We start from the raw sequence: 15,926 nt of genomic DNA, 5'->3' as shown, positions 1-15,926 counted from the left end.
CATATTTGAATGATTCACAAGTTTTCGGCCTTCGACACCCCTAACATTTCCATTTGAGTTTTCCGGAACTCACTACTGAGCGTAATAAACAGTCAAAATATTAAAAATAAATTAATTTCTGATTTTTTAAAACAAAACAAAAAGAAATAAGAGAAAGAATGAAAGAAAGTTCGATGTCGCTTGAAACGTGAGAAACTTTTACTCGATTATATTTTGATCCTCGGATATTTTAGAAAAATTTCGTTTTTAATTTCGTACGTGTGTACTTTATCGTTGCAAATCGATCTGATATCTCGGAGGCGTGGAAGTAAAGCGGTGGTGGGATGGGGAGAGAGCGCATGGAATAAATCCTCGAATAATTCCCTTCGGCGCGGCAGGGCTGTACTTTGCGGATCGTGTTCGCTCGAGGATTCATTGAAGATAGGCACGCGAGCGCATAAACATGTCGCTTGGTCATTATTTATCGAATTGTCTTAAGCTCCCGCGACATTATGCGAAAGTCCGCGGCTCACCGGTCACGCCTGGGGGCCGAAAGCACGTGACTCTACGAATACCCGCGATCGTAAATCCGTCATTCATTGAGAAAAGGACAACTGGCTCCGAAACGCGTTTAACCGATGATATATTTGTGAAATTTAGAGAACACGCGTTTTCTACTTTTTTTTCTATGATTTCCTTCCCGTGAATTATTAATGCGTAAAAGTAATGCAAAAGTTTTGAAACGTTTTATAACACGTTAAAAACTTAATTTTTTTTAAACGATTTAATTCCAAATATTATTTATTTATCTTATCTCGACTTACAATTAGTCTAATTTGTCCTTAAATATTGTGAAATTACGATAAGTAAGTGTTTATCGCGTTAAATCGGCATTTGTAATGCAAGTATTGTAATCGTGATCAGAATTTTTAATTAACATAAGAATTAGCGATTTCCCGGCGTTGTCAGCAAGTTTCCGGGCGAAAGTATATCTTTAATTCACATCCCTAAAGAACGAAAAGCCGCATGCACGAGCGGAAACTCGAGTCGGCATTCCAATAACCTAAGCCGGTAATTTATTCCAACCACCCACGCGCTTGTCTTATACGCGTGCCACCGTGTAAATACGGTCGAGAGGTAGCAGAAATAACTGAAAAGAGCTGTGGGGAAAAGAGAATGTGGGGAAGAAATTGGCGATAATGTTCTTGGGACAAAGAGAAAAAGTGAAAGTATGTTTCTGCTTTCTTTTGAAAACGTGCAGAAGATAACTAACATTACACAGTAAAAAATAAAACGTAATTTTAACATTTTTTACATGTCCCAGAAAGTCCACTTTAAATTTTAAGTTAAAATGACTCATTCATATCATGTGTTACCTGTTGACAAATTAGAAATGTTAATTAATTGACACTATACTTTACATTTATATTTGTTCTTTTGACTTTATTTTTCAAGTTATATTAACACATGATATTAATTATTTTACAGATTTTACTTAAATATGTAGATTTTACTTAAATTATATGTAATAGAAACATTTAATTTTAGTAAATTTAATTATTTTGTATTTTGTCAAAGTTTACGATTATTTGAAAATTTACGTTTAATTTTTGTTTATGTGTTAAAATAACTTTAAGACGTGTTGATTTTTTAAAATAATTGTGTTAAAAGAACTCAAAATAATATTTAATTTCTAAATGACATATATAAAGTGTTAAGTTATCACGTTGACATAAATATAACACTTGAAAATGTTAAGAAAGAAATAACATATAGCTGTTGTATGTTAATTTTACATTGAAGTAATAATCAAATCTTGGTCAATCAATTCTCTCACAAGAAAATTTAACATATGGACCGCTATGTACACACGATTTTTTACTGTGTAATATGACAGAGATGCCACTTCAGCAGAGATAATAATCACAAGTATAATAAAACTCACTTTAAACGATTTATATTTTGCATCAGAATTCAGGATAAAATTCTGTTTATAATTTTATGCGCTGTGTAATAAGAAAAGCATTTTAAGACTCAGAGTATACACATATTGTATTTATATATACCTAATATATCTTGAAATATAAAATATATATTAAAATACACACATCGAGATAGCATATAAAATGGAATTCTAGCCTGAAATCTGATGAAAATATATATTGTCTATAGCGGATTTAAATTAAAACGTACGAATGAAAAATTAAGTAAAATCTATGTATTATACAGTTACACAATGATAGTAAAATAAGAATTTCCATGGTTATAGACCAAATATAATCCACGCTCTTAATTTGAAAAAGATTTTTCGTAAAAGTTTTATACATTTTTCGAAGTCTGTAATCTTAAAAGCACGTGTCATTTTGTATATTCTCAGTTCGGGAGCATCTATAAACTATGCAGGAATTTCAATCCGAACTTGAATAGAAAAGTGTGAGGGAGGGATACCTTAAAAAAAGAAAGGGGAGACGATCAAAACTCGAAGGAGATATAAACGGAGGACAAGAGAGCCTCCACGTGTCCGATAAATCGGAGATTACCGATCGCTTTTTGCGGCGAGGACGCGTGGGCGTCGGGATAAATTCCGGCTTTAATCGCGATATCACCATTGATAGAATTAATAATTTCTCAAATAGAAGCGCGCTCGCGAAGGATATCCGTAAACTCGCCTACGCGGACACGAATTACATGACGACGATAAATTACACTACGTGGAGATACGGGTGCGTATAATATAATGTCGCAATGAATATTCGAACGTCATCGTTTTCACCCTGAAGATACAATAGCGGTAAGGAAATTGCGGTATTAAAAGTATTCCATTACTTTGGACAATAGATATTGCTTTCATCATATATAGGATGTTTCCTTAGGTTTGCATCGAAGCATATTTATCGATGAATTTACCGTTTACTTGAGTTTTTTAACTCAACATCTTGTGAATTGTAATACTCACGGCTATTACTATTATAGGCAAATTATTCAAAATCCGAATATGAAGTTATGCGCATTACAAAATAACTGTTCCGTGACAACGAACAAAATAATTTCTGTGGAGTTTATATGCTCTTTTTCCTTTTCCCCTACATAATCTTTAATGCTAATTTATTCTGAAATTAAACCTTACATTTTCACGAAGAGCAAACAGCTCATGTTTACCTCAAGAGATATACTTCTGAATTTAAACATAAATTTTCTGAAACATTCTGTTTTGTAATATATTATCTAGAAGCAGTAGCAAATTAAGTCGAAATAATTTCAATATTAATGAGTATATGGAAATATACCACTAAACATGGAAATAATTTTAATTGTTAATAAGAAAAAACATATAATTTTAATTGTGTTTAAAGCAATAAATATATACTGGTACACTATGTACATTAAATAAAAAAATTAAAGGTTTTTTGGACCATTGATAAACAATTAATTAATATTCTAACGCCACAGTGAGCTGTCTTAAACAATGGTGTATAATCTATAACTACAAATTGGAATAATTCCAACGCGTAGCAATATTTGTAAAATATCTTGTATAAACATATCTTGTATAAACGTTACTTTTAACAATGCAATTATCCATACACTTTCGAACGACAAATAAATAAGTGGATGGCGAGTCTGTTTACATGAAAAACACGCGCGTATTATCACGTAATGCAGACGTAACCCATTCGTATGTGGTTCTTTGTCACGGCGTCACAGAAAGATTGCAATTATTAAATTACAAATCGCCGCGTTCACCGCGCATAATGCGTTTGCGCCTCTATCCCGTATTAATTAAACAAATTGGTAACATACCGCGTATTTGCAGTGTTCTTCCATCGCTTTTGCACGCGAGCTCGTTTCTATTATATCCGCTCAATTGTCACAATAAACTAACCAGACATGACGTCAACGTAGTCACAAGTGTTCACCACGAGTGTTTACGCAACTGTGGGAAGTGCGATATTTGTAGCAACACCATACATACACCGCTGCACTGCGATGCACCTAAGTTGCATCATATAATATATATATGTAGCTTTTATAAAGATTATTATTGAATAAATAAACACATGGGAAAGAAATAAAAATAAAAGTTAATTTTTGCAGGCATTTTAATTTTTTAATGAAATAAAAGAATAATGAAAAAGATAATAGATACTATTATTGTGTTTAGGATAAGAAAAAATTTAATATTAATGCATTTAAAAATACATACTTAAGAATGTTTTCAAAGTTTTGAACGCTAATGTATATTCGTCATTTATTCAGAATATAATTATTGTTTGATAGCAAAGATGTGTGATAAAAATGATACACAATAATAGTATAGGTACTGTATGAGTCTGCTTGTGAAAAGAACGGTTGACTTGTACTCGACAGGTCCTAGGTGCAATTTTTATTCTCTTCCATTATATGTCTCACTAATTATATTAGTGAATAATAGATAATAGCATTGGGTCGCATAGATTGATCGTATTAGAACATTGAAGGAATTATGAATAAAATTAGTAGGCTAAGGAAGGGCTATATGAGTCAATTAAAGAAAAAATCGGGTAAAAAATTTTAAAGACAAACAGCCAAAAAGCCTTGTGACTCAAAAAGTTTCTTTCTATCCTGAAAATTGAAAAGTCCTTTCCTGTCTTGAAAATTTTTTATCCGATTTTTTTTTTAACTGAATAATATCGATACTTTATGAGATAAAACAATGTAACATTTTTTATATTCTGAGAACAATAAAATTAATACATGTATAAGATGGGCGGAAGAATTTGGTATGCAGGAAGGAGTCTACGTATAGGGTTCAGAATAAATTGAAATAATATAACATTTTTTAAAATAAGGCTTCGTTTTCGAGAAATAAAACTTTGAAAGTTAATCGAGTACGTACATTTGATTGATATTTAACATAACAGTTTTCGATACAGATATTTTGTATGGTTTATTTACCATTAGAACCTTGATCAGAACTAATTCAATCAGTTGATTCTGATAGGCGAGTGAATTTGTGTGAGACGAAGAATAATATTATTTCTTATTTAGTTGAGATGTTGTTGCAAATGTTGGCTATTTTGTCGTACAAAGTTATATTCTGCGATTATTTCGTCTATAGATAGCCCTACGTACTTATTAGCATATTTTTTACATGATATTATTTGAGTGTACTTAAACCTGCAAGCCATATCGACAACAGTTTCGAAGTTGTTAACAAACTTAACGGTACACATATAGATAATGAATTAGTTCTCATTTCCTTAGACGTTATTTCTTTGTTCATCAACATCCCCATTGAATTAGCTATGCAAAGTATTTCCGATAGATGGCCATATATCTCTAATAATTGCCATGTGCCTAAAGATGAATTTCTTAAAGCTATAGAATTTGTTCTTAACTCTACCTCTTTTTTACATTCAACAATTTGATTTATAAACAAAAATTTGGTAATCCCATGGGCTCTCCTTTGTCTCCCATTATTGCTGATATGGTTATGGAGGATTTAGAAAACAAATTCGATCGGTAGGTTTTAGTCCTCCTTTCTATTTGAGATATGTTGATGACATAGCAATAGCGCGCGCGCGCGCGCGCGCACACACACACACACACACACACAGTGCCAAGTGATTTAATTCACTTTATTACTCAACATCTTCAACTCCTTTTATCCACGGTTTTTTGACATTACGCACTAATAACCGCGTCGACTCTCTTATTGCCAATTTCTTTTATTTTCTTACTAGCATGCCCCGCCGGGCTTCGCCCCGGAGAACATGTGCGTATTAGGACACGCAAATAGTCTCTCTCTCTCCCTCTCTCCATATGCATTGCTCTCATACGCGTATAGCTTTTGCCATTTTTTAATTTTCAATATTACAAATTTATATTTTCGGAAATAAAGCATTTTTGCATATAATATGTCATACCTCAATTTTGTGTCAATACCGTCAGCATTAGCATTACCCAAGATGTACCACGTGGAGGTTGCCTGGTTTCCGAGATCATAGCGAACAAAAAAAATGCAAACCCTGTTGCTTGTTCATATCACTCCCCGGAAAATTTTACCCCTGTCTCACATATAATTCTTTGACATTCCGTCAATTATTTCCCGAAAAATTGAAGAAATTAGAAAATACCCCTATTTCATATACTTTTAATAAAAATTCGGTCAAATGGTTTTTAATTCGAAAAACTTCTGATACCGGTTTCCAAAAAAATCGATATTAAAAGTATATGAAATTTAATAAAAATTCGGTTAAATGATTTTTAATTTCAAAAATTTCAATACCGGCTTCCAAAGAGATCGGTAACAAAAAATTATACACTTTATGGCACTCCCCGGAAAATTCAACCCCTGTTTTATATACAATTCTTTGAAATTCCGTCAATTATTTACCGAAAAATTGAAGAAATTAGAAAAACCGGTTTCCAAAAGATCGTTAACGAAAAACTATACACCCTATAGCACTCGCCGGAAAATTCTACCCCTATTTCATATACGTTTGGTAAAAATTCGGTCTATTGGTTTCCGAGATCATAGCGGACAAAAAAAATGCAAACCCTGTTGCTTTATAATAATAGTATAGATTATTATTGAAAATCCTTAATTATTTTATTATATTCTGCGAATTAGATTAGAATGGATAGTTTTTTGTATTTTCTCGTTTTAATTTTTCAAATGCAAGAATAACTTTTCTTTTAATACGTACTTGATTCATTTTTAAAGTTCTTTTTTTTTAAAAGAAAGCTTTTATTTGAGAAAAATTTATTCTATCATTTTGACTTATTTTGAGCCGTAAAATCATTTTCTTTTGAGTTCTATTTCAGCTTACTTTGTGTGTAACAAATCTTATTATATAATGAGATTAATAACAATAGTACTTACCGGCACGAAGAGCATCCATGGGAACACTTGGGTACGGAATGCTGTAGGGATAGCCTTCTTTCCGCAATGTCTTGGGTTTCCTTCGCGGTCTGTACTTATAATCGGGATGTTCTTTCATATGTTGTGCACGTAACCTCTTCGCCTGGTCGATGAATGGGCGTTTCTCATCTTCCGTGAGGAGCTTCCATTCTGCGCCTGTAACAATTTTTATGTTGTGATTAACCATAATAAGGGCTGTAGTTTCGAAAAGGTTCACCCTTCGAATTTCATGAAATTCGGTGAAATAATCCAAAATACTGTCCAAATACTGAACTTTTCCATAAGAGCGGAACTATAGCCACAAGAGCGTGTGTACACGGAAAGAACAATTTTGCTGAAGTATATAAAAATTTAGCTAAATGCAGATCTGAAAATAATTTTGTCGGATCATCAAAATAAATAGAACACTCAAACTGATTGTTAAAATGTCAAAATTTTGTACAGCATTATCATCATACTTCAGCGACTTATTAAAATTATTTTGATGATACAACAAAATTATTTTCAAAGATCTGTATCTAGCTAAATTGTTAGATATTTCAGCAAAACCGTTCTTTCCATGTACATGCATCTCGCATGTCGCGATCAAGGACTTGATTCTTGAATTCATTCGCAAGAGAAATGTATGCGCAAATGTTGTTCTTACAGAAAAGTTGCAAGTCGATTGGCTATTGCGTAGTTTTTAACTATAAATCAACTTACAACGTTTCTATAAGAGCAGAATTTTCGGACACATTTCTCTTGCGAATAAATTCAAGAATCGAGCATTTGCATGCACTTTTATTTAGTCTTTATAAATAACATACTAAAAGTCCCCATTATTTGATTGTACACATAATATTTTATAGCGCGTAAAAGGTGTTAAAAATTGGTTTCTTAACCAATATTTACCTAATATCTACGTTTCTATTGATTTTATGACTATAACGTTTATTTTGAAAAATAAAGATGATACAAAAAAAGGTCTTAGATAGTTTTTTCACGCGTCGTTTTCGCTTACTCTGAAATCGCGTTGAAACTGCAAGCTAAGACAGTTATTAAAGACAGGATATTAAAGTACTATATTTCACACTGTGATACGCTTGTAATTCTTTTATACAAAATTACATAAAATTATGTTTCTGGTGATTTTTCTTCTTCTTCTTCTTCTACTTGTTCTTTGTTTTTACCTTTGTTTGAATAAATACATTGTTGGAAATAATCCATAGAATTAATTTGTAGGGTGTCAATTTCCTCGTCTTTATTGACTTCTGTTTTGGATAAATCGTCGATTGGTGCAAAATTCAAACAAGATTATCCGTGACAATTACTGCAGACTGATGAGCAGTGGAGTCCTAACTTTTGACAGCCACACAATGGTCAACAATCTGTTGAACAATTGCAAAAAAATTTGATCAATCTTCGGAAAAATTCAAAAAACAATCCGGAAGTTGCGGATGGTCTTTTGAATTTTTGTGTGATTGCCGGAAGTCTATGGGCAGAATTGAAAAAGTAGTAGGTTATTTTGAAGAGAATTTGGAAAAATATAAAAATAAGCTTTAAGATACTGAAATGTAAAATCTAATTTAAATATTAATTTTTCTGAAAATTAGAAAAATGTAAAAAATGAGCTTTATGCAAAATCGTAAAAATGTGCTTCTAATATGAGATACCCCGCGAAATCGCTAATAAAGTGCAAAATACATTAGTAGGTATTGCAATTAGAAAACTTTATTTAATGTTTCTGAAATACAAATGTAACATGGAGAAGTTTATTTGCAATAATCGCTTATACCCAATATTTTCAGCGCAGCTAGTGTGCGCCCAGAATGAGCATGCGATCACCGTCAGCACACTCTTATAATTTCGTATAAACCTTTCCTTAACTTTAACATAGTATTTTCCCTCTTTTTATTATAATGACTTTCATACTCCACCAACGAGCGTCACTCGAGCATAATAGGTTATTTTATATTAGGTGTACCCTGAGTATCTCATATTACGAGCCTCACGCCTTGCGATTTCGCGATCATCAAATCTATAACTTTTATAATTAAGCAATTCAACATATCCCGTATTTTCCTATTTAATACTATCTTACTCTATCATTGCATGCAGAATTTATTGTCAATTATTTATTTATTATATAATAAACAAGGTTTATAAAGACTCACCTCAATAAAATTTGGCAACCTTCAATTTCATAAATTTTTTTTGCATTGATTATACGCATGATCTAACAATGAAGTTTTCACTAAATAGATTTCACCCTATATAAGGGCAATAAATTTATAACGGAACTAACAGGTAAAGTCTATTAGTTTGGTAGAGAAACCCTGTTATCTCATATTAGAAGTCTCTCATAATAGAGGACTCCTATGTATCGTTATTTGTAAAATCTGTAGGTAAAAACAAATTCCAGTAATTAAACAATTATTAACACATCGACAGTTAATATTTGAGAACTATCGATTCTAGAAGTTTGATTGGTAAATATTTAAAAAGAGACCATTTACGGTGATGTATTAAATGCCGAGAAATTTGGCTTTTTATTATTTTTATCAATTATGTATCACACACAGAGCTGATAAATGTAAAGATTTAACCGTAAAAGAAGGAAGCGAACGAGGAAATTTAAGCATCCTGATATTATATAATGTAAGTAAACTTTAAAATAATGCAGGATTTATGATACAAAACAATGTTACAATGTTTATATCAGTGGTCCAAGTTTAACCCTAAGTATACACAGTCTTATTTTTCTTACGTATTACACACTGTAGGGTCTCGGAGACCTAATCCACATTTGTCATTGTAACTTCAACAAAAATGGGTATATTTCAGTTTATTTATTTATTTTTTCAATCGATCGAGAATCGATTAAGGAATAGGCCCATAATGTATAAAAGTCGATAGAATTAAAAAGATATACGGATAAAAAGGAAAACAAAAGTCTAGAAACGCGAAAAAAATCTCGATTTTGCACTTTTTTCTAAAATCATATCTCTTTTGTTTATAGACCGATTTGAAAAATTCGATTTTCAAATTATTATTTTAATTATTGTATATTGGTTTTTAAGTTACACACACGGTTTACATTTCACACGTATATACACTGCCACGATTCGCGTTTAAACACTTTTAGGATTTCACGGTGAGCCTCATTGGACGGAGGGACGGAAGGGATAAATCGCGAATCGTTTTTAACCCCTTCGCCGTTCTCCGCGTTTCCCTCCACTATGCCAACGGGCTGATTGTTTTGCACAGAATTAATTACCACTTGTTGTCGGCCGCCGAGGCGCGCACAAAGCGCGAAGCCCCGGTTCTGGCATTCTGGAAACGGAACCCGCTGGTAGCGAGGTGCGACACCGACCCCGACGCCGGGGGCTGATGCAACAGCGGTACAATGCGCCCGGGATTTGCACCGCGACGCTGCCAACAATGGCCGCCACAGCGAGACGTCGGTGTCGCGACGCTGCGAAGCTCGCAGCTATATTTACTGGAGATTGATTTCACTGAGAAACTCGGTAGCGAGAATCGTTATAAAAAGATCAGATACGGATATCAAAATATCTAGCATGCGTCTCTTTTACGCTCTTATATACAGATGTATTAAATTTTGGTACTTAGAATAAAATCTTTAGCTCTCTTAGGAGCGATACAAATTTTATTCGAAAAAGATCAAAGACATAAATTACACGAGCAGTGCCGTTGTTATATAATTATCTTGGAAATAAGGATACACGAAGAAAATGTGTTTTTATTGTTGCCGTTAAACGAGATGGCTCAATTCGAGGTTTTAATCCGGGATTTGTTTAAGATAAACCGGTCGCGAAGTTGTCAAGAGCGACTTCTTCGTGCTCTCCAAGTTTCGCGCGCGAGGACTTTAATATCTTCCGAGTCCTTTCCTGTCCTTTTATGTAGCTTGGTCAGGATTACCGGACACGATGGTGAGTGAAAAAGTTGCCGGAAGAAAGGAGAGAAAGCAAAGTAATATTCTGAACGACCGATAGGAGTTTTATTCGAGCGGGATAAAAATTCTCGATAGAAAATGGAGAAAGAGAAAGAAGAGAAAAAAGAAATGGACAAATGTAAACAAAATTTGTCAGAAAGACTTGAATAATTTGAGTAAAGATTTAAATAGAGTCGAAACCTATTAGAAATTATATGCGGCTCGAGATTATCGAACTAACATTACTTTTGAAAATCTTGCGACTAAAAAATCAAAGAAAAAGAAAGTAATAAAGAAGAAGATGGGCGGAAGCAATAGAGAAACTGATAAGAGCGCAAGGTGCCGAGGTTTCCTAGCGAACCCCACACAAATCCCTTGCTTCTCCCGTTGTTGTTACTGCCTGCTAACAACAACGGAGCACGTCGGCTGTTGGACAATACGGATACGTGGTGGCGCACAATGAACCCCGAAGAAAGGTATCGGCAAACGCTGGATGAGAATCCGACGTTCGTGTCTTTCGAGACAATAGCGGGACTGATAGCGCAGCCTGTGCCGGGATCGAACTACTATTCTTAATAAATAAAATCTCTTGAAACGTATATTCTCTCCGAAATCCCTTAGATACGGTGTTATCATTTTTGATAGACTAAAATGCGAGGGTTAGTTAATTGTAGCGACTTTTTGTCATATTATTAAGAGGGATATTTTCGTTTGCCCATTTAATTTAAAAATAAGCTTTTTAAAATATAGAAAGAAATAGTTGCTCTGTAGTAAAAATATAAATCCGTTATTTGAGGAATGGTGGCCCGAATTGACGATCACGATGTCACGGACTGCGTAGATTTGCCTTCGGAATCAAGAACTTGAGGCAACTTCCGGCCGCGTGAAGGGGGTAGCCCTCTCTATTTATATTATGGCTTATCCAATCGATACACGTTTTCCCGTCTGAAAGGCAGGTGGCACGGTCGAACAAGAGTGGCGGGGAATGGGCGGCGGGGGTGAGACGAGGTATTCGACGTATTTGTTTAGAACAAAGACTTCCCGGCACTGATGGTATTAGTAAGTTGGCATTCGCGGGCAATACTCCTTCGTCCTCTCTTTCCTTCTTTCTGATACCTACCGACGACGACGCGAACGGCGACGAGGACGAGGAGCAAGCTTAAAGCACAATAGCGCCCGCTTTTCAGTCCTTTCCCTGCGGACAGTACCGTTTATTTAACATCGTTTAAAAGTACAAAGCCTGTTAATTAATGGACGACGGGGGCGGCAGGGAGGAGATAGAGACGAGGAGCGGGAAAGAAGGAAAAGGAAGGAGAGCAGGACGGCCGGCGTGGCTGTGACGTCGCCCTCGTTTCTGTGACATGATCAATCCCGATAAAGAGATCCGATAAAGAATACGTCGATTGGCTTGTCGATTATATTTGGAATACTTTATTGTATTATTTTTATGAACTCTTAAAGAAACAGTTTCGGCGAGCTTTTTAGTAGTTTAATTTGACGTCTTGCGTTAACACATTTCGCGTTGATTTTTGGAAGAAAAAGAATTGCGATTCGAAGTGTTGGCAACGGAAGACGGTGCCGGCGAAGGGGTGGCGATGCAGCTATTGCACCGCCGATCGATCGGCCTCTCCCTCCAACCCTTCCCGGACTTGTCCCCGACGATGAAACGTGGAAATTGGAAAACGTTTCCTGCATTTCCTATTGGCGCGGGGGTTTGGCGACTTGGAGCCTCGAAATCGAACTTGCATCGTCAGGATTACGCGAGAAAATACGTGCGGTATTAAAAATACACCGCCGAACAAAACATCATTACAGTGCAGTGAATGAGGTTTTAGTCTGCTTTTCTTTTAAATATCTTATATACTTTACATAAAATATTACAAAAAATAATTTACTTTAGTTATTATTAAGATTTTCAATTATAAAAATATTAATGTTTTATTATTTTTATTATTCATTATTATTTTGTTGATATCTTGTGCGAATTGAGAATATAGTGGAGACAAATTAGGTTTTTATCTCGGAACCGCGGTTAAAACTACTCGGATTTGAACGTTTTTTTTTAAATGTAGGTAATAAAAAACATTACAATGTTTATGGGTTAAAAATTGACGCTAATTGTTTATTTAATAAATTTTTATTTAATAATTATTTAATAAATTAAAGCGTCAATTTTTAACCCATAAACATTGTAGTGTTTTTAATTACATACATTAAAAAAAAACGTTCAAATCCGAGTAGTTTTAACCGGTTCTGAGATAACGCACTTTTTTGGTCTAATTTGCCTCCACTAATAGCGCAGTTTCAAAACTGTGTATGTTATTATCATGGATAATTCAGTTTCTACCGCAGCACAAAACTGTGTGATATAATACATTTTGCTGCGATATTCTTGGATAATTTTCACTTATGTATCCGCCTTTCCTCTTGCATGCTTATAATTTTCAGATTGTATAGGCACTTATTTAGAACGTCAGGTCTTAAATAAGTGATAATGTTGCGCTGTTCGCACGCAATTCTTGCCTATATCGAGAAGGCATATATCTGTCGGATAAGTGTTATGTTTGATAATAGCGTGAGATTTCATTAAATACATTCATTCGACGACGTGTGGTATAATTACGTCGTTAGATAAAGCAACACGGTTAAAAGGAAATCTTGCCTCGAGTCCTCTTCGCGTGCCACGCTAATAGTCTTTTCTTACGGCGCGAAACAATGGCGCCGTTATTCTCGTTACCGGTGTTGTTTCGTGCCAATTAAGAAGATGCCTCTAAGACATTACTCTACGCTACTTATGCCGATTCTTATGGGCCCTTTTCAGTCTCGTTTTTTTGTTGTATTCCTTATGCCTTATTTTTTATGATTTTATTAGCCATTATTTTACAATAAGATAATATTTTATATTAGAATTTTAAGTCTACCTATTAAATATTATTATTCTCTACTGTACGGATCTTCGAGAAAAGGACTCAAACTAGGGATTTTAAATGAAGGAATTTTACACTGATTATAAAGGAGTTTATCTTAAAAATATCGGGCCTGAATTTTTGTTTGGGTGGCCGCTACCCACTGTGGCCTCGAAGGGTTAACCCTTTCGCTATGGCGCGGTGGCGTCGCTGGCGTTTGGTTTGGAGCAACGAGGTGCTCTGTAGGGTCTGTAGTGACTCTACTGTCTTAACTCGTTGCACTAAAGATATAATTTTTTAAACATAAAAATAAAACGGGATTTACATATAAAGAACAACAATTATTTAAAATTATATTTTATCATTATTTTAAACTTATCTTGTATTTAATACGCTATAAGCGGAGTTAGTATCAATACGGCTATAGCCGGCATTAGGAGCGAAAGGGAGGAAGGAAAATAAGTAAAAAGAGGGGGAAAAAGACAGAAAAAAGCAAATTATATTTTGATTTAATCATATATCGATAATACAATACAAATCTCGATACGTTTTTATAAATGACTTTAAGTATGGCGGCCATACGTTGATCAACGCTATTAAATTCAAAAAATGCATGGAAAAAATAATATTAATAATTTTGTAAATATAATTAATATTGAAGTAATAGTCTAAAATAATAAACATATTATACGGATCAGCGCTGGTAGATTTAAGCCCTGAGCTACTCGAGAATCAGCTGGTGCGGGACATGCTCACATCAAGAGAAAGCACGTACCTCAGGGCACAGGCTTAAATCTACCAGCTCTGGTACGGATAATAAATTTTACAATTGAATTATATTATATAATATTTTATTGAGGTATATCTTGAGGCAAATGTAATAGCAAAAATTTTACACTGACTTATGTTAGATGTAGAGATAAAGAAATTAGTTTCGGCATTCAATGTTAAGTCTTAAACTGAATTCTATAAAATAAATAAAATTTTGATTAATTATTAATTATTAATACGAGCATATCCGGTGCAGCTTGCCGACCAAAATATCAAAATTTTATTATGTATATTTTGAAAGCACATATAAATCAAGAACTATTTGAAATCTAGAATCAATTTGCTAACTGTATTTTAACACTTTACTCTTATATCGATGATATATGTATATATATGTATATGTCGATCTTTACTGACGTATATTTAAACTATTATAGATATATATATCAAATTTGTTGATTGTTCTTGAAAGTACATAAAATGCTTAATTACATTAAACATATTAATAAAAACTATCATACTAATCTTTTGATTTTATATATATATATATATATATATATATATATATATATATATATATATATGTATATATATATATATAATTGTAACGAATGAGAGTGATAACTTGACGTTGAATCAGTATTTTTCAATCGTTATTTCTTGCTGAATCACCCAAGCCTAAAAATCAGATATTAAAAAATTAGCTCATTAATTCTAACATAGTTAATCTAACGTACTTCTACCACAGGAACTAATTCAATTTCTTATGAGGTGGAGTGATAGCTTCAATAAGTTACAAAAAGCTCTTCACCTTGAATTGCTTGTAACTTGAAGACTATATACCGGTGTCTCAAAATGTTAGGTAAACGAAACTTTATGAGAATTTCCATGTCTGCACTTCTGTACCTCCTTAATCTTTTCCAACCCTTTTCGTGTGAAGAAAAGGGTGGGACGGTCTGTTGCAGAATTCGCGGAGGAAACGGATTTCGCGCATAAGTCTCGAAGTGGAGCGGAGAATTCCGCCTTTGTGGCAGAAAGAGCCGGTGGGTTCAAAGTAGTGACGGGGAGCTTTTAAGGGAGCGGGAGCTTTAAGCTCGCTCGGGGACGATCATTTTTAATCACGCGCACACGACCGTATGAGAGGAAACGCGGGTATGTGTGTTTTGTACGCCTTATATATATATAGATATATATACACATATATATCTATATATATAACAATATATCTGTCGCAATGGGTGTCATTGTCCTCGCAATTCTATAGGTAAAGCAGGCTGGTATTTTTCACGATTCTTTTTTTCGCAAATCTTTGCAAGCCGATGAAACTGGCTTAGACAAGATCAGGTCTATTTTCATCAGCGGAAGCTGAGAATTATATATTACATTTGAATCGATTGCGATTTGCATAATTGTTAGTTCTTTTAATTATTGAATT

At 34.0% G+C, this 15,926-nt stretch overlaps 1 protein-coding gene across 1 annotated transcript in view; it reads right to left on the bottom strand.

The window, feature by feature from the left end:
• The window catches only part of LOC139821873 (uncharacterized), a 53,468-nt gene that overhangs the window by 17,954 nt on the left and 19,588 nt on the right, over positions 1 to 15,926 (bottom strand). Inside the window, exon 3 of the mRNA XM_071793236.1 lies at positions 6,845 to 7,039. Within this exon, the coding sequence (XP_071649337.1) occupies positions 6,845 to 7,039 (195 nt within the window). The remainder of the gene's footprint in view (positions 1 to 6,844; positions 7,040 to 15,926) is intronic.

The sequence above is a fragment of the Temnothorax longispinosus genome, chromosome 11 (assembly GCF_030848805.1).
Source record: "Temnothorax longispinosus isolate EJ_2023e chromosome 11, Tlon_JGU_v1, whole genome shotgun sequence".
NCBI classification, from domain to species: Eukaryota; Metazoa; Arthropoda; class Insecta; order Hymenoptera; family Formicidae; genus Temnothorax; species Temnothorax longispinosus.
Note: the sequence above shows the minus strand (reverse complement) of the source record. Positions and strands in the feature narration are given on the sequence as shown.